The sequence below is a fragment of the Solanum tuberosum genome, unplaced genomic scaffold, assembly GCF_000226075.1.
Source record: "Solanum tuberosum cultivar DM 1-3 516 R44 unplaced genomic scaffold, SolTub_3.0 scf00704, whole genome shotgun sequence".
Classification (NCBI taxonomy): domain Eukaryota; kingdom Viridiplantae; phylum Streptophyta; class Magnoliopsida; order Solanales; family Solanaceae; genus Solanum; species Solanum tuberosum.
Window position 1 is genome coordinate 49444 of NW_006239680.1, and position 27314 is coordinate 76757.

Genomic DNA, 27314 nt, shown 5'->3' on the forward strand with positions numbered 1-27314 from the left:
TGATGTCAACGTGGGCACATATATATGTTTAAAATACGGTATTAAATAGTCTAGGGAGGTAATAGGTCCTCATGAAAGTTTAGTATCGCAACAGCAAATCCGACCAAAGTTGGAGTATTTTTCAAACCCTTATCCCTTAAAGTTATAACTATTAAATCTTTATTTATTTGTAATAGATAACAATTCCTAATATTTAGTACTTTAAAATTGAATACAGTTTTGCTTTTTAAATCTTTCCTTATTTCGACTATTTTAAAAGTCCTACAATTTAAGACTTTAAAATCAATATTTTTACCCTATATAAATCGTTGCTTCAATTATAGCAAACAAAATAAATAAATAAATAAATAAAAGAATTAAAGTTATTAAAAAAGAGGTTTACATTTTTTAAAATAACTTTTTTAACTTTCATATATGAAATTCTTATCTTTTAGATAGATATTATATTTACAAAAGTCCTAAATCCTTTATTCGGACAGAAATGACTACACTACTTTGGGCCAGGAAGTAAAGAGAATGAGCTCAGTTCCCTCTCTTCTACACTTCTTTTTCTCCCTGTCTGTTCTGCATACTATTCATGTGTATTGACGCTTTGCATTTTTATTCTTCATTGGACGATTCGGATGAATTTCTCCATTCTTTCCCAATTAAAATCGAAATGGTTGTATTATATCAAGACGTCGATTTGTAATCTGCCCCTAATAAAATGAGAAAATTTTCACCCCTGTTAAACTTTTGAGTCATTCATCTTTCTAAATCAAAACCGACTAAGTTCCCATCGTTCTAACAATCTAAATTGCTATTTAAAAATTATTTTGTTCTTCTTGAACACACGGACACGTAAAAAAAAATGTAAAAAAGAAAAACATCTACAAGCTCTTTTCATATACTAAAATGTTAGTATTGAGATATAAATATTTGATCTTGATTATAATTTCGCCAAAATTGTTCTCATAGACTAAAATAATACTTAAAAAAGCATTTGACAACTTACAAGACTATTTCAAGAATAACGACTCTTCTTTTTTTCTTTTTTTTTGTTGCATTGATTTGTCAAAGAAAAGCATAATATAAAATGGTTTTCAATTTTATTTTTTCATTTTTACATAAAAAGTTTATTTGGCCCAATAATTTTCAACATGAGATCCAACATTTTTAGAAACTTTAATAATGCAGAGCCGCCTCTATAAACTAGTAAAACACATCACCTCACTTTTTTTTTAGTTAAGTTCTTTTTATTATTATTATTAATAAATAAAAAGAAAACCTCAAAGAGCTAGGCCTTATCTTACTAATCCTAATGAGATACCAAATCAATCTCTACTAATTAACAAGCACGTGAAAATAAGAACTTGAGAAAACTAGGTATTCTATAATCTCTATGATGAAGTTACAAATTAATAAAAATGCTTAAGTAATGCAAGAATATAATAGCTAAGAATAAAGATGAGTTTTCCACCTCAAACTTTATTCAATATGTGTATGAACCGAAAGAAATAGTTTATCCGTCTAAAGTAATTTGAAATATTTGCATTTTGTTTTCTTCTTTAAATCTGTCCAAAAATAATTGATAGTTCATCACTTCTTGAATCTGTTGTATCTTGATACAGTTATTGACACTATCATATGATTTTATTTTATTAGTCACATCGATAGGTGCTCTTAAACAAATTTCTCACTCACCTAACCATTCCAATTATACACGTTATCTTTGATGTGTCTTCTTTTTGTCTAGGTAAAAGACCCCCTCTTTAGCCACCTTATCAAAGCATATATCCAACAAATCATTTTCATTATCCTCATCGGACATGTCATTGCCCAACACATTGCCTTAATAATTAATTAATCAAAAAAGTATCTATTTGGAAATTATAATTGAATTCTATTGTAACAGTTGTATGAGATAAAATTTGATTTTAACAGCATAAATAACTTAACTATAAGATAACTAAAGCAACGATTTGAGTCTCTCACTTTTTTTGGAGTCCATTTCTTTCCTATGTATTATACTTTCTCCGTCCCATTTTATATGTCATTCCTTTCTGTAAATAGCTGGACCACAATACTTGTCATTTTATAAAATTTATGTATAAATTATCATATTTTGCCTATTATACCCTTGATAGAATAGTTAATTAATCTTGTCATTTATTAATAAAGTTGACTTAAGAAAACATTAAATAAGGGTAGAAGGATAAAATTACATCATTTCTTAATACAAGTGCAAAGTAAAAATGGGACAGAGGGAGTAATATTTAGTACCCATTATTATTCATATAATATATTTATCTTCTTCTTTTTTCACTGTTCTTATTCTTTTATTATTATTAAATAAATTGTATTTAGCAAATAAATTTCACTCAAAGAAGTTGGCTTATGAATCTCATTTTGTCAAATGAGCTTTATAAATTACATTCATCAGTGAGATTTTATCACTTTCACCAAGTGCACAAAACAGTTTTGGTTTTTTAGGATAGGTTCAAAATAGTCTCTTAAATATGCATTAAATAATTTTGATTCTTTGAGTTTGTTAAAATTAACACTTTTAGTTTTTGATAAATGATTAATAATTTATGATTGTTAGATTTGACGAAAACAATGAGGAAAAATAAGAAGGTTTAACCATAGATATTAAGAAAGTATCTAAAATATGCAGCATAAAAAACATATTAGAGTATTTTCTGCAAAGTCTTTGTTGTGTGTAAGGGCGGACATGGTATGGTATATACCGAATTATCATATCATATCAAAAAATTTAATATCCTGGTTTTGATATTATGGTATTTAATTTGGTATGACATATGGTATACATTTTAATTTTTTTGGTATTCGATACGGTATTTGGTATTTAGAAATAATATACCGAAATACCGAATATCATACCGAAGTATATAGTTACTTAAATAATATATATATATATATATTATTATTATTATTAAAATACTAACAGATATGCAACCTAGTCTTAGTATAAACTAAATGTTTAGAAGTTGAAACTTTGACTACTTTATTTTAATTGAAATGTAATTTATTAACAAAAGGATCAAAGTTGTTTGTACTTTATTTTGAATATATATTTCTACATGTGTAATGTGTTAGTATGATACAATTGGGACCTTTTTTTAAATTGTCGAAGTCATAATACTCTATTATATGAGTATATATTAGTCAAAATTGAACAAATTATATATGGCTACCGATTTATCATAGAATACCGAAATCAAACTTTAAAATACCAAACTAAAGTGGTATGATAATGATATAATGTTTTAAAAATCGAATACCAAAATTACGATATTGAAACTTTAATATATCATACCATACCATGCCACCCCTAATTGTGTGCTTATAAAAAGATTAAAATTTGTCTTTTTAAGTGTCTTTTTTAAGATTTCAAACATTGCAGTAAGCAGAAGCGTAACACTATTTTGATATTATTATATAAACTTATCAAACTATTCTTGAATCAAATTCTATTATTCTAATTTTATATTATATTTTTTATTGAAATTCGCATTATTGATATTTTTACTTCATAAGCTATAAATACAACAAAATTTCCTTGAAAAGAAATTGTTAGAAAAAATTAATTATAAAATAATAATTAATGGCTTTGCATCTAAAATAAACTAAAAATATAAACTTTTAATAAAAATATATATTACTATATTTCTTTTTTTAAACGGAACATTATATTATCTGTTTGGCTTTAGGCTCCCAATATTGGACCAAAACTGTTAATCAACATTTGGACGAATCTAAGGTGACGATGAATTGAACACATATTACACTCGTTATAATTAAGATGTTTTAAATTTAAATACACATGAAGTTTAAGATTTAAATATTAGTTAATTAAGATTTTTTTTAAAAATATTTATATAAAATTTATCTTTATTTAAAAGTTATATAGTAATTTAAAAAATCATATTTAATACTACTAATTAATCTAAGATAATACTCCCTCTTTTTAGATTTACTTGTCAAATTTTTCTATTTTTACTTGTCATTTTTGACAAACCAAGAAAGTACAATTTTTTTCCTTCCTATTATATTCTCAATTTATTAACTTTGAATTCATATCTTTAAAAAATATAGTGAATAAATATGTTTGGAATCTATCAATTACTAAGTGTAAAATAATAAATTTATTATTTTATTAATTGATATGTCAAGTCAAAATTGAACAAGTAATCTGAACGAAGTGAAATATAAAAGAATATTTTAAAAAGATTATATGATGGAGGATAATATCAATGATAATGGCGGTCGAAATATGTGGGTATCCGATGGTGTCAAATAAAAGTACTCTTTCTGTTCAAATTTCCTTAGTTATTAAGAAAATAATAAATAATATAGTAAGTTTACTATTTTATCCCTTTTAATTGATAGAATATTAAAATCAATTTACTCATTAAAGAGAGGTTCTACCTTTTTCAAAAACATTAACTCTTTAAATAAATTGAGGGTATAATATGTAAAAAAAATATTTTCTCTGTTCCTAATTACTTGTTCACTTTTGAATTGACACACATAATAAGAAAACAATGATTGATATAGTGAGTTTACTATTGTACCCATAATAATTATGAAGTTGATGAATTAAAAACTTAAGATTTTCAAGAAATTCTACATTTTCCAAAGTAATTAATTGAGGGTATAATAGGTGAAAAAAATTGTTTTTTCTTGATTTGTCAAAATGGGCAAGAAACTAGGGACAACTAAAAAAGGAAAAATGGACAAGTAATTAGAGACAAAGGGAGTATTATCTTATCTTGAAAAATGACAAATAAAAAGGGACAAGTAAAATATCAACATTGGACAAGTTAAAGAGGACAGAGGAAGTAGTAAACAGATTGATAGTGAGTGTTAGTGATGACCGCTAATAATTATGATAGATAAATCATTCAAGTCGTAGTTTAGTGGTCAATGAAGTGGTTGAGAATCATGAAGTTTTGAGTTTAATTTTTAAGTGGAGACAAAAAATATTTGGTAATTCTTCCTATTTAGCCTAGTCATAGTGGATAGAGTTATTTGATACCTGTTTGCTGATGAAAAGTGACATATATTGCGTGAAATTAGTCAAGATGCACGAAATCTAAAATTTGTTGGGTTCGAAAGTAATTGAGGCGTTATGCGGAAGCTTACAGTTGCAAATCATATGGTTGACAAATCAGACGACAAATAAAAACATACTAAAGATATATTATTAATATGATTTGGTCAAGCGACTTACATATTGAAAACTAATATTAAAAAATAACATAAATATGTTTAGCAGAAAATCTTCCATATTCTATTGTGTTTTGGTATGAGAATATGAATCTTCAATTTATTTATAGGATTCCATATTTTTTTCTCTAAGGAAATAATAAACCAAATATGGAAGAAAAATATATTTTTCATTCATTAAAAGTAAAAAACATTTATGGTAATGTTTTGTCTTTTATTTTAAGAAAAAATAAACTTCAAATTAAATAAAGTAAGAAAATCAGGTCAAAACCCTAACAAAATTACGATGGATAAAGACAAAAAAAATAAAAAAATTATCCAAATTGTACTCATGGCTCAAGTGTTCCAACCAACATAAGAAACACATGAATGCTTTGTTAAACTAAATTCCAGTTTTGAGAGATGAAGAAAATTTGTACTACACTTTGGTTACAATTTTTTGTTGTAATTATAGTTGCTAAGAGAATACCAACAACATTGGATGGACCATTTAAGCCACTAACTCATAGATTTGATCCTTTATTGCATAAAGGAAGTGATGATTTGCCAATGGATCATCCAAGGCTTAAGAGGAATGTAATTTCATTTTTTCCAGAACAAATTGCTCTTGCTTTGTCAACTACTTCATCTTTAATGTGGATTTCTTGGATCACTGGTATATCATCTTGTTACTCTTCTATATTTTGCGTTTTTTTGAAGAAAAATATTGGGTATGGGGACAAGGGCTTACTTGTAAGGTAAAATGAAAAACTGAAAGGTATCAACTGAGTTATTGAGATTTCCATTTTATGTTTAATTTTGTTTCTTTCAGTAGCTACTTTTTTGAAGAAAAATAATGTCTAGCTCTTAAATCTTGTTCACATCACTTAATTGCTAGTGGGCAGTGGCAGTAACAGTGGCAGATCCAGTGTTTTAAGCTAGTAATTTTTTGCTCATATCATGGATACTTCTTATTCCTTTCAAATAAAATTTGTTTGAATGATTTGATTTTACACGGAGTTTAAGAAAGTATTAGTGTGAAAAGTTAGAATTAAAGAGTTACAAAAAAGGTAAAGAGACCATCTTTTTTGAAGTCATTAAAAAGAAAAGTCAGACAAACAAATTAAGATCAAGAAAGTAAAATAACTTAGAGATTACTAATTTGCTATATAAACTTCAAATCATAGGGGAATATTCCCAGATCAAGGAACAATGTATACAAATTCGAATAGTATCTTAGGGGAATATTCCAAGATCAAGGAATTGTATACAATTCAGATATCACTATTTCACTTAGATGGATTTAATTGGTCAAATTTCAAAGTACTCAGGGGTCGTTTGATAGGGTGTATAAGAATTATACTAAATATAATGTATTAGTAATGTTTGTATTAGTTATGCTTGCACTAATTATGCAGAGATTATTTCTTATGCATTGTTTGGTTTGGTGTGTTATAAATAACATGCATTGCATAATTTTTCAAAGGAATATATTTATTTACAAAATACCCTCCACAATTATGGTTGAAAAGATATAAAAAAAAAGGTTTCAAGGAGTAATTGGGTCTTTAACCATGCTAATTCATGCATTAAAGCCCCTTGCATTACTAATAGGTGTTAGTTATATATTGATTGAAAAAGAATACTAAACAAGGTACTAGTAATACACAAAGTTAATACATGCATTATTTTATCTAATACACTCTGCCACACGACCCCTTAATGAGTTTACCTTTAATACATGTAATAGTGTTTATGCAATCTGGTTACTTAAAGTAAATTTAAGGTAAATGTTTTGCACTAAACATGTAAGAGGGTGGATAAACTGCTAGAACCTCGAGGTGAATTTTGAATCTGCTAAACCACTTAGCCAACCTCTAGTCTTGTGTTTAGGGGATTCAAAATCTATATATTATTTCGTGTAGATTTTTTAGTTGTATTTTGTTTTAGTACTATTTTGTTCATGTTTGTTGTTTTTGTTACTATTTATTGTCTATTGTACTTTCATTATGCCTTTTCCAAGACTGATTTTGCCTTGAGTCGGGGATGTATCGAAAACAACCTCTCTACCTCAGCACTGAGATTGAGATAAGGTCTGCGTACACTCTATCCTCTTCAGACCACACTAAGTGGAACTATACTAGGTATGTTGTTGTTGGGATTTGGATGAACACCCTCGCCCCTTCTTATTATCCTCCCTGACTGGAGCATGTACACATTTTACATTGTCATTACATACAACTTAGATTTATTAATGTTTGTTGTATGGTTGCTTTTGGCTTTTTGGTTCTGGAATGGTTGTATGCTATTTTCCTTTTATGTTGGTTTCCTTTGGTCAAGTTCTATTATATTCTTTCCATGGGTTTTAAGAGATCTTAGATCAAGATGTAGACCAATTGCAATATAGGAATTGTGTTGAAGTTGTTATAAAGTAGTTTGTGATTGCTTTTAGGTGAAGCTCAGATTGGTCTAAACGTGACTCCACACGATCCGAAAACAGTGGCGAGTGAGGTATGGTATGGGAAGGAAAGTGGGAAGTACACAATGAAGCAAAATGGAGTTTCAGTTGTTTACAGTCAATTGTATCCCTTTGAAGGGCTATGGAACTACACTTCTGGCATCATTCATCATGTGAAGATTGATGGTAAGGTTATCTGCATCGAGTCGCCTCATATGTTCCCTTGGCTCACTTGTCTTCTGTTTCTGTTTTCCTGATTCAAACTGAGATCCATATGTCGATGAAAAGAACACATTTTTGCAAATGTTTTCACTATTCTTAATTCTGTTAGTATACTGGAAGCTGAATATATGTGTACATGGCTCTGGTTGCCTCTGAATTACGAGTCTTTGACGTGTAGGATTAACAAAATGATGTATATGTTGCAATGAAGTTTCTTTTTCTTTTCTTCTGTAGGTCTTGAACCTGAAACAAAGTATTACTACAAGTGTGGTGATAGTTCTTTAGTAGCAATGAGTGATGAACTTGCATTTGAGACCTTTCCATTGCCTGCACCTAACAAGTATCCACGACGAATAGCAGTTGTTGGTGACTTAGGTCTTACAAGCAATACAACCACAACAATTGATCATCTCATAATGAATGATCCTTCCATGATATTGATGGTTGGAGATTTAACTTACGCGAATCAATACCTTACCACTGGTGGTAAAGGAGCTTCATGCTATTCTTGTCAGTTTCCAGATGCACCGATAAGAGAAACATTTCAACCTCGATGGGATGGATGGGGAAGGTCATCTATTCTTTTCCTCACATAACTAATCTCCTTCGTCTTTTAAAACTTTTTAGCTCTATGCAATTGTTTGTTTCAGGTGTGAGGCTCGTGTTGATGCTAGTTACACTATTCACCGAGTGCTCATCAAATAGATACATTGTGGTTATAAATCACAATCTACTTATAAACATCATATTACAGATGCCTATGAGACAGAAAAATGAACTGTTAGAAATTGGAAAAGAAACTTAAAAGCTTTCGGAAAAGAAGTTTGAATTGAATAAACTGGAGTTTCAGGTTTATGGAGCCGTTAATCTCAAGAGTTCCAATGATGGTTATCGAAGGAAACCATGAGATCGAACCTCAAGCAGCAGGGCTCATATTCCAATCGTATTTGACAAGATATTCTGTTCCTTCAAAGGAATCTGGCTCTAATAGTAACCTTTACTACTCTTTTAATGCCGGAGGAATCCATTTCATCATGCTAGGAGCTTACGTTGACTATAATCAGACGAGTAAGTGATTAAATTGCTTAATTCACTACGTGTTAACTTCTAATATTTGAGGTATACTTGCATAAAGAAAGATAATGCTGCAAATATGTGAGCTTATCGCCTACTGATCTTACTAAATGATGTATTTTTTTAAAAACTGATATCAGGTGCTCAGTATTCTTGGCTTCAGCATGATCTGGAAAAAGTAGATCGTGGCGTGACTCCTTGGCTGGTGGCTGCATGGCATTCTCCTTGGTACAATAGCTATTCATCACACTACCAAGAATTTGAGTGCATGAGGCAGGAAATGGAAGAAATGCTATATACATATCGCGTTGATATAGTTTTCTCCGGTCATGTAAGTTGAAATATACTCCTAATCCTGGCTATTAATGATTGAGAAAATTTCAATTAGGACTTATCTCAGGTACATGCATATGAGCGAATGAATCGAGTCTACAACTATACTTTGGATCCATGTGGTCCTGTTTACATAACAGTCGGAGATGGTGGTAATATTGAGAAAGTTGACGCTGATCATGCAGATGATCCTGGGAAATGTCCTTCACCAGGTGACAACATTCCAGAATTTGGAGGTGTATGTCACATGAACTTTAGCAGTGGACCTGCCAAAGGAAAATTTTGCTGGGATAGACAACCAGAATGGAGTGCATATAGAGAGAGCAGCTTCGGGCACGGGATACTGGAGGTATAAAGCCAGAGCTTCAACTGTATTACTTACTTTTCTTATTCTAGAGGCAGTTATTGAAAGGAAACATATGCAACAAAAAAAAGTCATCGCGTTGATTGTGTATCAACTTGCTTAGGTGTTTTATCATCTGATCCATAGACATGTCGACACTCTTTAACTTAGTCCTTTGTTTTTATTACCATTATCATTGATCTTTATTTTTTCGTTCAACACTCTCTTCTTCTCCATTCATACTGATGCAGATGGTAAATTCAACTCATGCGTTGTGGACTTGGCACCGCAATCAGGATATTTATCGTGAAAACAGTCATGGTGATCAATTATACATAGTACGACAACCTCATACTTGCTCTGTTGACTCAAAGGTACCCTTTCATCTACCTCAAAGGTGATTATAAATGGACATTCTCTTTTTCAACTATGGATTTACTCAAAGGTGATATACTAATAAAGTGAAGTAGTTATGGAGTCTATTGAACAGTTAGAGTTTGACGGTTAAAATACTCTATTATTACTAGCTATGTTGCTCGGACTCTCCAAAACTACTTCTTTCATTCTAAGACTAACTTCAGACAAGATGAAAGTTTTCTTGCAAATCTGCTTTATGGCCTATATAGGAAACTGTGATCGTTACGTTGCATCTGTATCTTCACATGATTCTCTTAAAAAAGATAAAAGAGAGACAATGATCTAAATGATTAACTATCAGTTCTCCACCATGTAACCAACCATCTATAGCTAGCTCTATTTTTTGCGTTTATCATATCTTTAGTACACAAGTCTGAAATCTCAATCATCAAGTTGTTGCTGTGTCATAGTAGTGACTAGAACAATGTGTTTCTTCTACTTTTCTTTGTAAAATCTCTTTAAGGACTTTCAGTCCAGTTAGTAACTGTTGTTGCAACCATCTATAGCTAGCTTTATTTTTCGCGATATCATATCTTTAGTCACAAATCTCTTGTTGTTGTCTCTCTTTCTTGTTCTAACAACTGTGTTATTGCATTGATACTGAAGACAGGATAGCAGGTTGAGTCCATCAATACCAGTGGCGTTGGAACATTGAAGCTGCACGAGTATCCTATTTGTTACATAATTTTCCTCATTGGCAACCATTGAGTACTCAATTGGACACACCTTTGTAATGTGTTTATTTTTAAATATCTAGGACACACCTACAATATGTGTAATGTTGTTTATAACAATAGGTAAATCACAAATGCCCGTCTAGCTCAGTTGGTAGAGCGCAAGGCTCTTAACCTTGTGGTCGTGGGTTCGAGCCCCACGGTGGGCGTTAAACATATCAATTTTTTGTTGGAGTATCCCAATGGTGTAACGCCGTCGACTTCTTGGGAAAAAGGAGGAAGATGACTTTAATCTCTTGTTTCGGAGAAATAAGTGGCTCACGAGGAATGGAAAGAAACATATATTTCAATCCCATGTAATACCGTAGTGGCTAAAACAATTCACGTTTCTCATGAATCAGTATTTCCTATAGATACTCGACTCACGTAAAAACATATCAAAATTAGCTATAACTGAAGAGTGAAACTATGAAATCATGAACATACTCCATGATATTCATGCTTTAATAATCCTTGAGAAAACCTTGTCATAAATTTTATAGCATGTCTAGATTACTATATTGTTCTTTATATCAAAAAAATACCCAAGTTTGTAGGGAGCTGTATTTAAATTGAGCAATTTATTTAATTGTTATTAAAAAAATATGCACATTATATTGTAACACCGTCTCTAGTAATTTTATTAATACAAGAATGGATAAGCATATTTGAGAACTCCTGCTTTCTTATTTGTTGAGACAAACTAAGAATTATTTTACCCTCAGAGAGCATAGCTCTGATCAAATGGTAAGAGCGCGACAAGTGAAATATAGGTTTAACTGGAGAGAGTTAAGAGGAGTGGATCAATTATCCATCGAATTTAGAACTGCCAGCTGACCACGGGGATTTCTCGATTACCAAAAAACAAGAAATATCAACAGAAGAGATAACACAAAAATGTACTGTCCTAGAACTTCACTCCTCTTCCAAGGGAGACTAAACTTCATATTTCAACTATATTGTATGTCTACATTAGCAGTGTTTTTAATTCTATCCTACCCTCTGACCACCCCCTCCATACACCCTTAACCATCCAGTCATGACCTCTTCCAAGGGAGACTAAACTTCTCATGTCTTGTAAGAGAATTCATTCTTGAACTCCTTCTCAAGTTGTTCCCTAGTTTCTGTCTTTGCAGCCAACACAACATCATCAAGGAAACCTCTCTGAGGAAATTCTTTGGGTACAAGACTTCGATATATCTCAAACTGTTCATCGGCTTCTTTCTTCTTGTCCAACAAACTGTAGACTATTCCCTGTCACCAAGTACCAAACACAGAAAGATTCAAGAACAAAGATATATGGGGTTGACTGCCCCAACATTAAGCTTTTAGAAAACATGCATCATCACATGAATAGGAATTAATTACACTCGAGAGCAAATCTTGCTGCATATGCATGACACATGGTTATTGCTTAACCATGCATCCGCCTTTCCTCACTATGCAATAAACTTGCTTTGCCATCTTTTTGCCATCCATTTAATTACTAAAATCTTTTGTTGCCTGAGACCATGTTTATCAGTGACTTAGAATCTAATCCAGAGTATATCAAGCATTGCATAGAGTACATATTAAACAGCATTTTATCACCATTCTTCTCAGTATTAGTGTATTACCAAATCTCATAATATGTGAACCTTGGTTCAATCTCCAACCTTGATCAAATTACAAGATCAATTATCAAAAGCTCTAAAGTATTACAGTGGGCCACTCGAGTATACAAGGATGCACGAACATTTAGCCAGAAGTTTAAGCTGATTAACAGAGCTACAATTTGCTTATTCTTAACATATCCTTTTCGAAAGCTTACAATTCAAGAAGAACTGAAGCTTATAAAGTAATATGCTGTGGAAAAAACAGAACACAAATACCTGGCACAGATAAGGCCTGAAGTCTCTCGGGTTCTCTTGGACAAGAAGTTTAAACTTCTGTAAGGCCTCTTCTAACTCACCCTGCAAGACATGAATGAATGTAAGAGAGGAGAACTAGGCTGAACTAGCTGGAACTGGGTCCTCTAACCATCAAAACATTGACCATGAGGATGAGAATTGGTGCTATCATGACCTTCACTGACAAAAACAACCTCTTTAACTTAGAAAAGGCAACATGCTCGGACAACCTATTACCCGCAAAACAAGACCATCATGCAAGTGGCCAGACTTTCACCATTTACCCAACTACACTGCCTCTCTTCCAATCTGTACATCAATGTTACATCAGACTCTAGGGATATCCAATAGTATCATTATAAAGCAAACAAGGTAGACATCTCTGTTACACTTAATGCATCGACTTAGGCACAAGATGTTACAGCAGACAAGCTACAAAACATATGCTAATAGTGGGAGGATATCATGATTTACATGGCCCCTCATGAGAGTTGAGTAACTCGTTTTGATGTAACAGATAAATGTCACACTAAAGAAATCAGGTTTAGCAGGTGTACTTCAAGCCATTACCTTAACAACATGCATTTGTGCGACTAATATTTTTATGTTTCTTTCCTCATTGACTCTTTTTTCCTGGCGAGCAACTTCTAGAGCACCATTTAGCATCTCAAATACAGTGGGACCTTCAAAGTTTTTGTGCATCACCATAGCTAAACCCTGGAACAATTCAATAGATAAGCTTAATAAGCAAGCATAACAAGTTACTAGTGGCAAACGAAAGAAAATGGGTCAAGCAAACATAAGCAAAATATTCGAACTCATTGCCTAAAATTGCATGCCCATTCAATTATAGATGTGAAGAGAAAATAGTGAAGAAATCAGAAACAGCATGACACCTGTTCTTTGTTGCCTGGACTCCTCCTTGATCTGGACATACCAGTGACAAACAGGTAGGACATAGTGGTGATTCGAAATACACAAAAGACTACCTAAAATTTGACCACTATTTCTGACACACATCATACTCATATCCAGGATGCATTAAATTGATTAGTGTCATCACTTAATATAGATACATTATTGATTTTGATTACTTACAAAGTTCACCGCTTAGATATATATGTTTGCACTTAAATTATTCTCCTCCTCCACGCTGAAAATTTGTAGCTATCCTTCAAAGAATTGCTTCTTCATTCCAATAGGAATGGTATTTTGAAAATGACATAACTGAACTCAAAATATTCTCGTCTCAGATTGGCATCCACTGCAAGTATATAACTGAATAGCCTAAAGTTATACAAGAAACAACAATTTGAAGGCATAGTAAACCCTAAGGATCCAAAGTTAGATAACACTATAGATTAACTGACAAATGTAGAACTGCTCCCCTCAAGGAAGCTTGATCTGTATTTTAATAACAATGCGTCAAAGCTTACCTTATATGAAACATCATGATAGACTTCATACAAGTGCACAATTCTAAAATAATTCATCATGTGTTTCTTGAGCATTGATTTTTCATTACACCAGGTAGTACCCCTAGTGTTCAGAAAGAACATGGTTAGCACCGCCAGTAAAGCCAACGGGATTCTGGAGCAATGATTCCTTATCAGTCCTCAGTTTATCAAGGACAAAGTCCACTAAATACCACATCAATGGGAACCAAGTATTGCCACATCCATAGAACAAGAAGTCAACAAAGGTGACTTGAAAAAATCAACAGAGAGACAGGATGTTCAGCTATTGCATGGTTACCCATTTGAAAACAGCTTTTTACACAAACTTTACCAAAATTTCTTGGGCTTCAAATGTAGTTACTGGTGAATTTTACAAGTTCAGATAAGAACAAAACCTGGATTTTTTCTTGAGTCATGTAAAACAGTCTAGACCAAGGCATTTAGACCTGCATTTTTTAGTCATGTAAAACTGTATAGACCAAGGCATTCCAGCCAGCTACATGATCCTTCTTCTCAGTGTTTACAGAATATCAATTCACAATACTGCATTGCTCAATTACTATCTGGATAACTAATGATATGGTGACTGTCACTATGCCATTGACTTGATAAAGAAAATGGATATTATATCCAACATCTATCATGAGAGAGCAGAAACTTTCACATAATTTAGATTCGAGAATCCATGTTCAACCTTCAAACCATAAGACAGATATCCAAATAAGTACTAGGTTATTGACATTCTCCATTGCGAATTTGACAGTCACAAAATATCACAACTAAACGAATCATTGACTCGAGTCAAACCAGCATACATCACAACAAACAATAAGAAAAGGAATAAAAAACACAGTGGTTGTTAGGTCTGCCATTCAGTGTCTTAATGCACAAAGTTCTACACAACAAGATATTTACATGACCTCTAGTGTTTTTACACTTAACAATGTTTTATAAGCACATCCAATATCATTAACAACAACCATTAACAAGAATTACTCAAAAGTTAAGACAAATATTATCTAATCCTCCTCAACTCACACATGGTGTTAATGCAATATAAACGAGTGTATAAACACACACACCAAAAAAAGGAAGCATCTAAGGATATCTCAATAGAAATTCCATTAAAACACAACAGGGTTTAGGAACCATACATGCAATGCTCTAAGCAAGAGAGGCTTCTGCTTCAAAATCTCCTTAAACAACCTCTTAGCCTTACTTAACTGCCCCATCATCTCATAACAAAGAGCCTCCAAAAGCCTCCACTCCATTTCTCTAGGCTGAACCTCAATCAGCTTCTCCACATACTTCAAAGCCTCTTTAGTCTTCCCTTTCCTCATCTTCACATTAACAATAGTCTTCAAAGCATCAACATCTCTCGGATTCTTCTCCAACAACTTCATACACATCACTTCTTCCTCACTATCTCCTTCTTGGGTCTCAACAACACTACTTCCTTGAACTGGTTGTGGCAATGAGAATACACGTTTAGCCCTTATACCCATAAACAAGAATGACCCAACAAGTAAAAAAACAATCTTTTCACTGAAAAACTTGGAAATTCCCTTCTGGGGTTTCCAAGAACAGGTTAAAATAGCTGAATTTTGGGATTTGGAAGCTGCTTGGAGCTTGGGGTAAAGAGTAGTCAGGGTTTTGGGACTGTAAAGGGGAGGAAGAAAAAGGGTTTTGAGGGAAATGGGGTGAACAACATTTGAGTTGTGATTGAGGGTTGATGAGTGTAGGCAAAGTGGGATTTTAGTGGCAATTGAAGAAACCATTTTAGCAAGTAGCACTGTAGAGAAGCAGCTGCTTAGAAGAAGAAGAACATCAAAAATGGAAGGTTAGTCCATCTGAAAGTTGTGCTCAAATAAGTCTTGGTTTTCTCTTATATACCTTCAAGGGGTTTAAGGGAATATAATCGATTGATGCTAAGGTACTCTTCTCAAATTTGGGGCTAGGTGGGTTGATTTGATTCCATTTTTTATGCAAAAAATTGTCGATGAGTACGTTTCAATAAAAAATTAAGGAAATTAGCGATATTTTTTATTTATTATTATTTATAACATATAACAATATAATAAATCTGTAATATGTATTAAATTAATTAAGCTTTAGAGAACATAAGAGACATGAAATGTGCTTCTAGATATATATGAATGGAACTCTGGAAGGATTTTGCTGAAGAAACAAATATATCGATGTTATGCTAGATTATCGAAAGAAAATTGATTATCTATCTCAAGTTATTTAAGTTCGTATTTAAGGTATGTTAAAGTAAAATTCTTTTTTTATACCACACGAATATTTGTAAAACTTGCAAATTATTGAATGAGGAAGACCCGCTATGAAGGGCATTAGGATGTCAGTTGATTATTTCATGCTTTATCATATCGATATCTCCCTTATAATGTTGTGTAGTATGTCAACGGTTAAAGTTATTTTCTATTCATTTTCATATTTCTTATGTCTATTAGTGACGTGATGTCCATGGTCACATCTGGACTAAGATTATTAGAGCGTTGTAGTTAATTGACGCAATGTTCATGGTCACATCTGAACTGAGATTATGATGATTACTTCTCGCAGTGGAGAGAGGGTACTCGTTACGAGTAGCGACGATTGCCTTCTCCCTCGAGGGAGATGCAGAGTCTCTCATGGCTTTAGAGACAATAACTGAGTTAATACCAGTAGTGGGGTCCTTAGTAGTTAATGTGGAGAGGGGAGGGTATTTTTGTTGAGGGAATCCATTCCTTTTGCAGAAGACGCATTTTCTTTCAGGTGTGGACCATCCTCATAAATGCTTTTGCCTCTTTTTGAGTTCAAGCTACTTGAGCTCTTTATTATTGCTGCTTTGTTGTTGTTTTTTGTTTTTCGATTCTATCCATTGTTTACGTTTACCAAAGGATTCATTAGTAGAATACTTAAATGAGCAAGTACAATGGTTAGAATTTATTGGAGAGAGTTGCAAAATTTACCTGACTTGACATCGAATAATTTTACATGTGACTATGTGTTCTCTTCCCTCTAAACCAATTCACCCACATCCAGTACATAATGTTCCTTCTCCTTCGTAGAATACCTCCTGAAGGTGGCTATCAATTTTAATCGTTTTTTACCAGTACGCCTATTGGGACTTGGATGCATATTCTTGCATAACGTGCTCTAGTGTAGCGGAAGTGCAAGTGCCAATTTTTAGGAGTGCACCTAACTTCCTACCAATCTTTTCAAGTATGATTTTGTCATAGAATTCAATTGGTAATTGGGAAAGTTTAATCCAAATGGCATTGTGAGAAATGGTAGACTCTTATGGGACGAAGTTTGGTTCCTATTTCCTTACCGATAAGATGTTTCCCAATATGAACCATGGTCACTCTTGTAGTGCTCTCTGCATGTTTTCGAGCAAACTGAATTTTGCTATGAAAATATCCCATCTCAGGTCGATTAGAGTTAGTCCTTTGGTGGGTTTCCATAGTTCAGTGAGCTTATTTTTTAGGTATTGGTATGATACTTTTTTTTCTCTATCAGCTTGATGGTCACTGAGTGTTTCCAGGAGAGGTAGATTCTTGCCTTTTCCTTCCCTGATAGGGGGATTTAGTCGCTTGGGTCGACCTTCACTGAGGTGTTTTGTTCTTTGGCTTGGTCCAAATAAATTTTATTCAGACCCTTATTTTTGTCTTGTAAGATTTCCTTAAAGAAATTTTTGATGGGAGGAAGGTCTTCCTCTATGGCTATTTGATCGTCCGGAGGCTATGGTGGCTCAGTAGAAAATGTCGGAGGCTGGATTTATGTTTGGGGTTGGGGGCATTGGTAATTATAAGAAGGGGTCTTTTTTCCTAAATATAAAGAACATATCAATTTTAAACAACAAAATTAAGGGGCAACCTTTTCTCAAGAAATTATTTGATATTAATATACTTAAAATAAATCGATTCAAACAGTCTCCATAACTTTTGATTTTAGTTTTACTTGACACTACACAGTTTTAGATAGAAAATGTCTACAATTAAAAGATAATATATTTAGTAATAAACCAATAAAATAAGTTAATTTTGTTGAAAGTAGAGAAAAGATTATTTTTTTCTTGAAATATTAATTGAGAGATTTTTTACCACATAAAAAATTTAGGGCAAACTACATAAATCTCACTACTTTAGATCCTAATTACTAGGATTCCCAATGGTTTTTTATATTACTTTCTATATTATTTTTTTGTATTTGGATACATATATCATGACTCGTTAGACGCATGTATCCATCAAATTTAATAGGCGAGATACGTTATTTATTACTTTTGCATTAAAGGGTGTAACTTATTTTCTTAATTAAAGGAGTTAATGATGAGTAATTAACAACCAAAACAGATTTAGAGGATCCTTTCGTATCAACTCTTATCATTTTTCCTAAAATATCAAAATCATAAAGCATAGTAATTCTAAAATTGTAAACTTCATCTTCTTCATCAATTCCTTCCTTGTATCTTCAAGTTTCGAGTTTTTTTTCTTTTTCAAATGGCCAATAACACGAGCGTCGTTGGATTTGGCCACTTCGGAGATCGTATCGACGACGGAGAAACCGCCTGGATCGGCGGATGCAATTAGAAAGTCGAAAGGCCCAATTGATATATTTGGTACATAATTGAGATATGATTATATGTATCTAGTTTTTATGAGTATATCTAATTAAGTATGTATGTATCTTCATGAACCAAACATGTATGTTAGACTCCATCGCGCATTGTTGCACTAAACGTGTGTATTTGAGTTTAGTTGTGTATCTGAATTCAAGTTTAGCATAATTCTGCCATTTTAATTGGGTTGTTTCTATCCTTAGATCTATTTTCGGTTTGAATGTTGGTGGATGAAGATTTAAACCCTGCAATCATTCAAAAATAGTTAATGAAAACAAACGAATAAAAAATGCTTAAATTGAAAAATTATTGTTAATGTGAAATACTTTTAACAAGAATCATACTATTTTGTAAATTGTCAACCATTAAAATGGTTTGGAGAAAGAAAAAAATCAAACAAATTAAACCCTAAAATCGAACTTTAAAAAAATTGGAACTCTGACTCAGATACTTGAAAGTGATGAAGCATACGATACATTAAAATAGGCAAAAGTGTTCATTACCCTCCTGAACTTGGAGCTTTTTATTCAGTGTACACCTAAACTATATTTCGTTATAATTACCCCCCTTGAACTTGTTTATTCCTCCATCACGTGCACATGTATGGTCCGACCACTCCAATCGTGTCTACACGCGCATGACATGTTGATAAAAGTGGTGATGTGGATTTTCAGTTGGATAAATATTAGTCACCTAGATAAATAAATGTCAAACTTCTTAAAACTTCTCACTAAGCTCAAAACTTCAAGACTAATCTTCTCTCTAAGAAGTGCAATCGACAGAGTAAATGGCAGATTTCAAACATTTTGGCTCACTAAGAAGTGTAATCGACGGAGTAAAGGGCAGATTTCGTGGAACTCTTTCTGGATTTGGGTTAGTTACAGTTCTTAGACGTGAAGTTCTTGCTCGATTTAGTAAAGCGTTTGGTCGATTTTCTTTCGATCTTGTCTGAAATTCTTACCAAGTAAGTGATTATCCACTCTTATGATGTGTTATTGTTTGTTTTCTTTACTTTTTCATTTATATTTTACCATATTTTTCGTTTAAGGTTACGCCATATTCTTCGACTAGGGTTTCGTCATAGTTTTCGATTGAGATTTCGATTGATCTTTCAATTAGGGCTATCATGGTATTGTTAAATGTTGGGGTTTTTTGTAATTTTCTTATGTAGATTTGTATGTTGTTGAGTAAAATCAATATTTTAGGGGTTTTAGGGTTCCAATTCATCTATTATGTTTTTGTATTGTTAAATATTATAATTTTATTGAAATTTCCTTGTATAATTGTATGCTTATGAGTAAAATAAATATTTTGGGTTTGTTGCCTCTGTTTTGTTGTTGTTGCCTATGTTTTGGTGTTGTTGCCTCTGTTTTACTGTTATTGCATTGTACAATATATTGATTATTATTGTGGTTATAGGTTGACACTATGGCTACTAAGTACCTTAATTTAAGGTTTAAATTTGGGGGTATCTTGGTGAGTGAGGTAGGTCCAGTATATGTTGTGGGTAAGGTTGAATATGTACAGAACGTGGATGAAGATCATCTATCAATTCCTGAACTTACAAATTATGCTAAGTCTTTTGGGATTAGTAAGTTAGAAAAAACTTATGCAGTTCCATCTCTAGGGGGTGATCTGGCGGAATTGAAAAATGACATGGACATTTGTAATATTGCATTATTTATGCATGATGGGGACACAATATATATTTGTGTGTGTCATGACTCTATTCTAGAGGATATGGGTTCCACTGAAGGCCAAATTAGTCAATCTTTAAGTCAAGTTGGTGAGTCTTTTAATGCACATAGGAAATTTGATGGTTCTTTAGCTGCACAACCAAAAAATTCAGATCTAGGGTTATGCTCCTCTTCTACCTTTCCATCTAGTGAAAGAGTTGAGAATGATGGGGTTGCAGGTGTCCAATAAGAAACAACTATTCTTCAATAGATTGGACTGATACTGAAGAAGAAGTTGAACCTTCTGTCCAACAAGAAACAGAACCTTCTATTCAAGAAGAAGTTGAACCAAGTGCCCAAGAAAATGCAGAGGAAGATATAGACAATGATTTTATTTGTTCTGACCAATCTATTGACTATGAAAGTGATGTGCATGAGGAGTTGATGATTGTGAAGAAAGATATGAGAAAGTTTAGAGAAAGTAGGAGAGTAAAGTTGGACTTGACGAAGGGTATGAAGATATTGAAAAAGGAAAAAAAAAATTCAAGGGTAAGCTAACAGAGGATGAGCCATACTATGACAGTTCTGATTGTGATAGTTTTCAAAGTGATAAAGAACAACTTGTTTCTGATGATGAACTTGAAGGAGGGAGTTTAAGGGGGAGGGGGGGAGGGAGAAGAGTAATAGAGTGATATATGATTCTACTTGTGATGTTGTAATATGGCAGTATGGTTTGGTATTTGAAAGTGTAAAGGAATTTAGAGAGGCAATTACAAAATATGCTATAAAAAAGAGTTGAGTTAGGCAAGTATGTGAATGAGAGTACTATAGTAAGAGTCAAGTGTAAAAATGGTTGTCCAATGACTGTTGTATGCAAGCAAGGAAGGGAGGAGTGAAAACTTCACTATCAAGACCTACAACCCAAGGCACTGATGTACTAGGACCAACAATAATTTTTTATGTAATTCAAAGTAAACTTTATGTAAGTATCTAAAAGATAGGATTATTTCTCAATATAGTATAAAAGGGTGGGAAATACAAGATTTGGTGAGGAAAGAGTTGAATGTTCATGTAGGCAAGACAGTTTGTTTAAAAACAAGAAAAATTGTTTTAAAAAAATTATGGGGGATCATGTGGCAGAATTTAATAGAATCCTAGACTACAAGGATGTGTTACTCCAAACAAATCCTGGTAGAACTTGTGTTGTGAAGCTTACAGATTCAGAAAATGGGATGAAACAGTTTCACTATTTTTATATATGTTTTGATGCTATGAAAAAGGGTTTCCAACAAGGATGCAGAAGATGTATAGGGCTGGATGGGTGTTTTCTAAAAGGAATTTGTAAAGGTCGACTTTTGGTAGCTGTTGCTAAAGATGCAAACAACCAAATGCATCCAATAGCATGGGCAATAATTGGTACTGAAAGCAAGGCCACATGAAAATGGTTCATGACCATTCTGCAAGATGATCTTAATCTACGAGATGGTTACCAGATCACTATTATTAGTGATATGCAAAAGGTAATTGAATTTCTTTTTTTGTTTGTCTTCAATTTAATTTGAGTAAAATTTTAACCATCTTTATTATTTTGTTTTGCAATTACATGGACTAATAGCTACTGCAGATAAAGTATTTCCAGAATGTGAGCATAGAATGTGTGCTAGACATAAATTAGCAAATTGGTCACAAAACATGAGAGACATAGAGAGAATGAAGAAATTTTGGGCTTGTGCTAGAGCCACTTTTGAGGCACATTTTAAGTACAATATAAATGCTCTAGCCAAGCTGGGAAAATGTATAGTTGAAGACTTTATCAAATACAACAAGGAGAAATGGTGCAAAGCTTTTTTCCAAACTTTTTCAAAATGTGATAGTATAGATAACAACATGGCAGAGAGTTTCAATGCTTGAATCTTGGGACCTAGGAACAAGACTATTATTTCTATGTTGAAAGAAATTATAATTAAGGTGATGAGTAGGGTGAGTAAGTCAAGAGCATTTCGATGAGTCCACAAATTGGATTCATTTAGGGCTTTATTTTGATAGGAATAGTGTCCTCAAATGCTTATTTTGTCTCAATATCTTATGAAAACTCGTAAGTTTCAGGTATTTGAAGTTTTAATTGAAACATGGACACTTAGGCGCAAAAAAGAATAAGAAGGCTGAAAAGAATAAAGAAGTTGAAGCATGCGCATCACCAAGCACGCTTGGCGATTCGCCAAAGGGATGCACTCCGCCCTTTGTTCCAGTACACGGAGCCTTGAAGGAGCAGGATAAAAAGGCGATGAAAGGAGCAGTCGACGTTTCGCCGAATAATTCCGCGAAGCAGTACTAGGTCACCCAATGACACAGCACGACGATACTGAAGGCTAGTGCAAGACGGCGACGAACTACACCAAAGGGCGAGTCGCTGAGTTAATCGTCGATTCCGACTAACCTTGCTGAAAGATCCGCCAGCACTATTTTCTGAAGTCTATAAATACTAAACTTGTTATTAATTTTGGGTAGTAGAACATTTATTTTAATTTCCAGAATAGAATAGTACTTTTTGGGATATTTTCTCTCAAGTTTGGAGAGGGTTTTTGGGAGACTTGAAGAAAGAAGGGTTCCATCTTCCCCAAGTTGGAAGTGGGTCTTCTCCATTCTTCTTCCTTTGCTTAAATCAAGGTTTAATTCCTTATACCCATTTGATTTTAGTATCATTTTTAGGTGTATTTTGTTATTTCTTGATGTGTGGCTAAAAACCCCTATTCTTGGGCAAATATGTGTTGATATTGTTGTTGGGTCTTGCTTGCTGATAGGATAGATGTATTTTAATGGTGATTTCACCTAGTGGTTATGGTTTAATTTAATGGGTTTGTAGTTTCAAATACAAAACCACCCATGTGTTTTCGGCTTGCCCGAGAGGGAGGTCGCGAAACCAAGACCGCTAGACTGATGGCCTAAGGAGTGGGTCGACATGAGGTCCATCCCGAGAGGGTGAGCCCTAGTTCCATATCCTAACACTCAGCTCAAGAGAGTGAGTGGTGTAAGGTGTAGGCTGGCCTTCATGCGACAAATGAGTGTCTGAGAGGAACGCATTTGAAACGGGGTAAGTTGCCCGAGAGGGAACTTATTTCCATCTAAAGCTTAGCCTAGTCACTATTATCTTGCAAATTTCCTATCGAAAGCATGTACCCAATGATTTATCTCAACTTGTATTGCGGTCACACGCCAAGAACTTTTCCCCATACTTGATTTTCTTGTTATTTTTGTTGCTTTTACTACTTGTGACAAAAAACCCCACTTGATATTTAACACTTTTGTGTCACCCCTTTTAATTTACTATGTTTTTGTTCGTCAATATCTTTAGCTACGACTAGTTAGAGCTAAATTTTATTTTTCTATCAATTCTCAAAACCACTCCCTTGGGACACGACCCCAACCCTTGATTGGGTTACTATATTATTGACGATCGTAGACACTCGTACCGTAGGTTAGTGTCGTTGGTCACGATAAGCATCACATATGCTGATACATAGACAGATGAAATATCTCCAATGGCAATGATGGTATTCAATACCAATGTACCAAGATCAATGCAGTGCAACATTGAATGGAATGGTGATGATGGATTTGAAGTGTTAGAAGGGGCATACAAACATATTGTGAACTTGGATCAACAGAAATGTAGTTATAGATCTTGAAAATTAAAAGGTATTTCATGTGCACATGGTATAACAACAATGAACCACTTGAACATGGATGCATCACAAGCAATTCCAAGCTGGTATAGAAAAGAGACATATCTGAAGACATATTCTCATTTCATTCAACCAGTCCCAAACATGAAAATGTGGCATGAAAGTAGAAATCCAATAGTTGAACCACCTGAGGTAAGAAAAATGTTTAGTAGGCCACCAAAGAACAGAAGAAGAGAAATTGGTGAAGTGAGAAATGTTGGGAAGTTGCCAAAAATGGAGACAGTAATGACATGTTCAATTTGCAGAAGAGCAAATCATAACAAGAGAAATTGTCCAAAAAATCCTTAACCTAAGTCTACACCAACACCCACTAAAGAGGTACATTCACATTAATTTGCTTTTATTAATCAGATTAGATTACTTATTAATTTAGTCTCTTGTTTTATTCTTTATCTACTCACAATAGTCCTCCATTGGTAAAAAGAGGAGTATGGGTTAATATGAAAGAGCAAGCAACAACAACACTTGTACAAGAAGAGGTGCATGCAGTGGTTACAAGAAGAGGCCCAGAGTTGTGGGACAAGGTGTATTTGTTGCTGATACTGGGTATACATGTATTAATGTAAGTGTCTTATAAAATTATCAAAATTATATTTTTAAATATGAATCCCAAAATAACTAAGTTGTTAATATTTCAGCAAGGATTAGCTAGCAGTAGAAGGGTTAGTACTTGTGTGCAGAGTTCTGCGCATGTGACATGTACTATTGGTTTTAAACCTACCAAGAGACTGAAGTGGAAAGGCAAACATGCCATGACTCAAAGAGAACTTCAAGTCCAAAGTGTTATGTGTCGTATTCAAACTAGATCAAAAGCTATTGGAATTCAAACAAGGGCACAAGCCCAGGGAAAAGCTCCCTCAAAGAAAACTTCTTAGTTAATGTGCGTTGGTGCTTTAGTGGTTGTGTGGTTGCAACAACCAAACTTAAATTAGTGACTGTTTTATGTTTTGGTGCTTGTATGGTTGTTCAATCAAACTTAAAGTAGTGACTGTTTTGTGTTTTGGTGGTTCACTCAAGTTATTGTGGTGGTTGTTGGTTGAAACAATGAAACTGATGTTTGTGTTTAATGATCAAGAAAGCACTAGTTATGTTATGCCTTTATGTTATTATTACTTGTTTTGTTATCATATTACCTATTCCATGTAATTGTAATTTTATGAAAAAAGGACAAGTCAATTGAACATACACCAAGATATATATATATAGCTTTAATTAGCAGACACATACATCACTAAAACACCAAATCAAACTAATGCACAAAATGAGAACGCTAGAACCAAAAGTCATTGCGTTAATAACAATTACATTTACTAAAAAAATTTCAACAACACACTAAATAAAAGAACAATATCACATTACATATCAAACTAATGCCCAAAATCATTTTTAACATCTATCTACACTTCAGTTGTTTTTGTTGTTTGTTGTCTTCTTCAACAGATCCAAAATCACAGCATTCGCCTGGCTAGAAAATTCTGGATCATACCAATCGAAAAACTTACAAGGATTTCAAAATAAGGACTGCATTTCAAAAAATCAAAGTTAAAAAAATTACATAATAAGAAATTGAAAAATGAAAAGAAAAAATATATGAAACAATACATACCCCATAGTGTTTACAACCGAGAAATCTACGTCCAGGAATGTCATTTTTCCATGAAATTTTCAGAATTGGAGAAGTTCCACATAAACAAACAAGTCTCCTATTATAATTCATGAATTTAGCAAATGTAATTAAAAAATGAAAAAGAGAGAAAAATTCTGAAATTTGAAAAGGAAGAAGGGATTAAGGAGAATAAATAGTTAGAGAATAGAGAGAAAGTTCTGAAAAGATGCCAAAAATTAAAGAAAAATAGAGATTTTATGTTTTTTTTTACTGTTGAAGCTTTGTAATGTGGCAAAAATTTACTTCCTCACGCGCATGCTAGAGTTTGTTGTCAATTTCTACGTCAGGTGGACAATACAAGTGTATGCGATGGAGGAATAAACAAGTTCAGGGATAATTTAAACGAAATATAATTTAGGTGTACACTGAATAAAAAACTTCAAGTTCAGGGGGGTAATGAACACTTTTGCCCATAGCGAATAATTAAACAAAATCTTAATTTACCTTTTTATGTCTGATTCTCAAGAATTAGTTTTGAATTTTATACATGCAAACATGTTTTGAGATGATTAAGGAAAGAATGATAGATGATGGATGTGTGTGAATTGTGGTGAGGGCTGAGATGCGGGTAATTGGGGAGGAAAAAAGTTATGTGAGAGAAAGTAATTAAAATTGTTAATATACCCTTAATTAAAGAGTTCAAATTTAAGATAATTATTCAATATTATATTTAAGGAATTTATGTAACTTTTAAAAATATATGGTATAATTATTAAAAAATGATATTATGAATAATAATCTTAAACTATAGGTAAAATATGTATATATAATAGTTAAGTATGTCTAATTATCTAGTTTTTCCAAATTTGATCCCAAAGTTAGCCTTCCTAACTTTTGTCGAAAGAAACATTGTTTTTTGTTTAATAAACCTTCATCATATACTTGCAACATTTTTTTTAGGTATATTACTCTTATTTAGAAATGACACTTAGGGTGTACCAACACAGCATAAAAGAGCTGTACCAAAAGCAATTAGGAATAGTTCCAAAACTAATACAAGTTGTACCATATGTGGACCCACTTCATTATATTAAAGAGTTGTACGAAAAGCAATAAGGAATGGTTCCAAAAGTCATACAAGTTGTACCATATGTAGACCCGCTTCATTTTACTCCTTATTAGAAGTGAGACTTTAGAGGACGAACACGACACTACCAAATTGTACACAAAGCATTTCAAATTGTACTATAAAATTAAATGTGGCACACTAATTGTACACATGTCTTTCTACATATACAATAACCCACATGAATAATTACTTTTCTGACTTTTTTTCCTCAGTTTCTCTCTCTATATATTCGGGTTTTTTCCTTTTTTTTCCTACTTTCCATTCTCCCCTTTTACTCTCTTTTTAGTTAATCTTTGATATTAAATTTTTTATAGATCTTTAAAATATTTTGAATTATTAATTATTATGAATTATAATATTTTGATTTTTACGTAGTTTACAAATATATAAATTTCATTTTAAAAAAATTGAAGATA

The 27314-nt window shown here is 32.9% G+C and overlaps 2 protein-coding genes and 1 non-coding gene across 7 annotated transcripts; 2 read left to right on the forward strand and 1 right to left on the reverse strand.

The window, feature by feature from the left end:
• Positions 1–5585: 5585 nt before the first annotated feature.
• Positions 5586–10868, forward strand: LOC102592679 (purple acid phosphatase 23-like). 4 transcript variants are annotated; one of them, XM_006367320.2, is made up of 8 exons: positions 5586–5887; positions 7664–7855; positions 8126–8462; positions 8742–8959; positions 9106–9296; positions 9366–9647; positions 9893–10038; positions 10665–10868. In XM_006367320.2, exons 1-8 carry the CDS (start codon positions 5635–5637, stop codon positions 10711–10713), a joined length of 1668 nt encoding a protein of 555 aa, XP_006367382.1. In that variant the 5' UTR covers positions 5586–5634; the 3' UTR covers positions 10714–10868. The 4 variants fall into 4 exon arrangements, with proteins under 4 accessions (XP_006367382.1, XP_006367384.1, XP_006367385.1 ...); XM_006367322.2 differs by having other exon boundaries at positions 10669–10868; XM_006367323.2 differs by having other exon boundaries at positions 9893–10015.
• TRNAK-CUU (transfer RNA lysine (anticodon CUU)) lies at positions 10869–10941 on the forward strand. Its single transcript has one exon. It is a non-coding gene; the product is annotated as a tRNA-Lys (tRNA).
• A 629-nt stretch (positions 10942–11570) lies between these two features.
• On the reverse strand, positions 11571–16082 carry LOC102593671 (protein SLOW GREEN 1, chloroplastic). 2 transcript variants are annotated; one of them, XM_006367325.2, is made up of 5 exons: positions 15272–16082; positions 13231–13377; positions 12643–12723; positions 11816–12025; positions 11571–11692 (listed from the first exon to the last, which is right to left on the reverse strand). In XM_006367325.2, the coding sequence occupies exons 1-4, from the start codon at positions 15893–15895 to the stop codon at positions 11840–11842; spliced, it is 1038 nt and encodes a 345-aa protein (XP_006367387.1). In that variant the 5' UTR covers positions 15896–16082; the 3' UTR covers positions 11571–11692; positions 11816–11839. The 2 variants fall into 2 exon arrangements, with proteins under 2 accessions (XP_006367387.1, XP_006367386.1); XM_006367324.2 differs by having other exon boundaries at positions 11571–12025.
• Positions 16083–27314: the final 11232 nt, after the last annotated feature.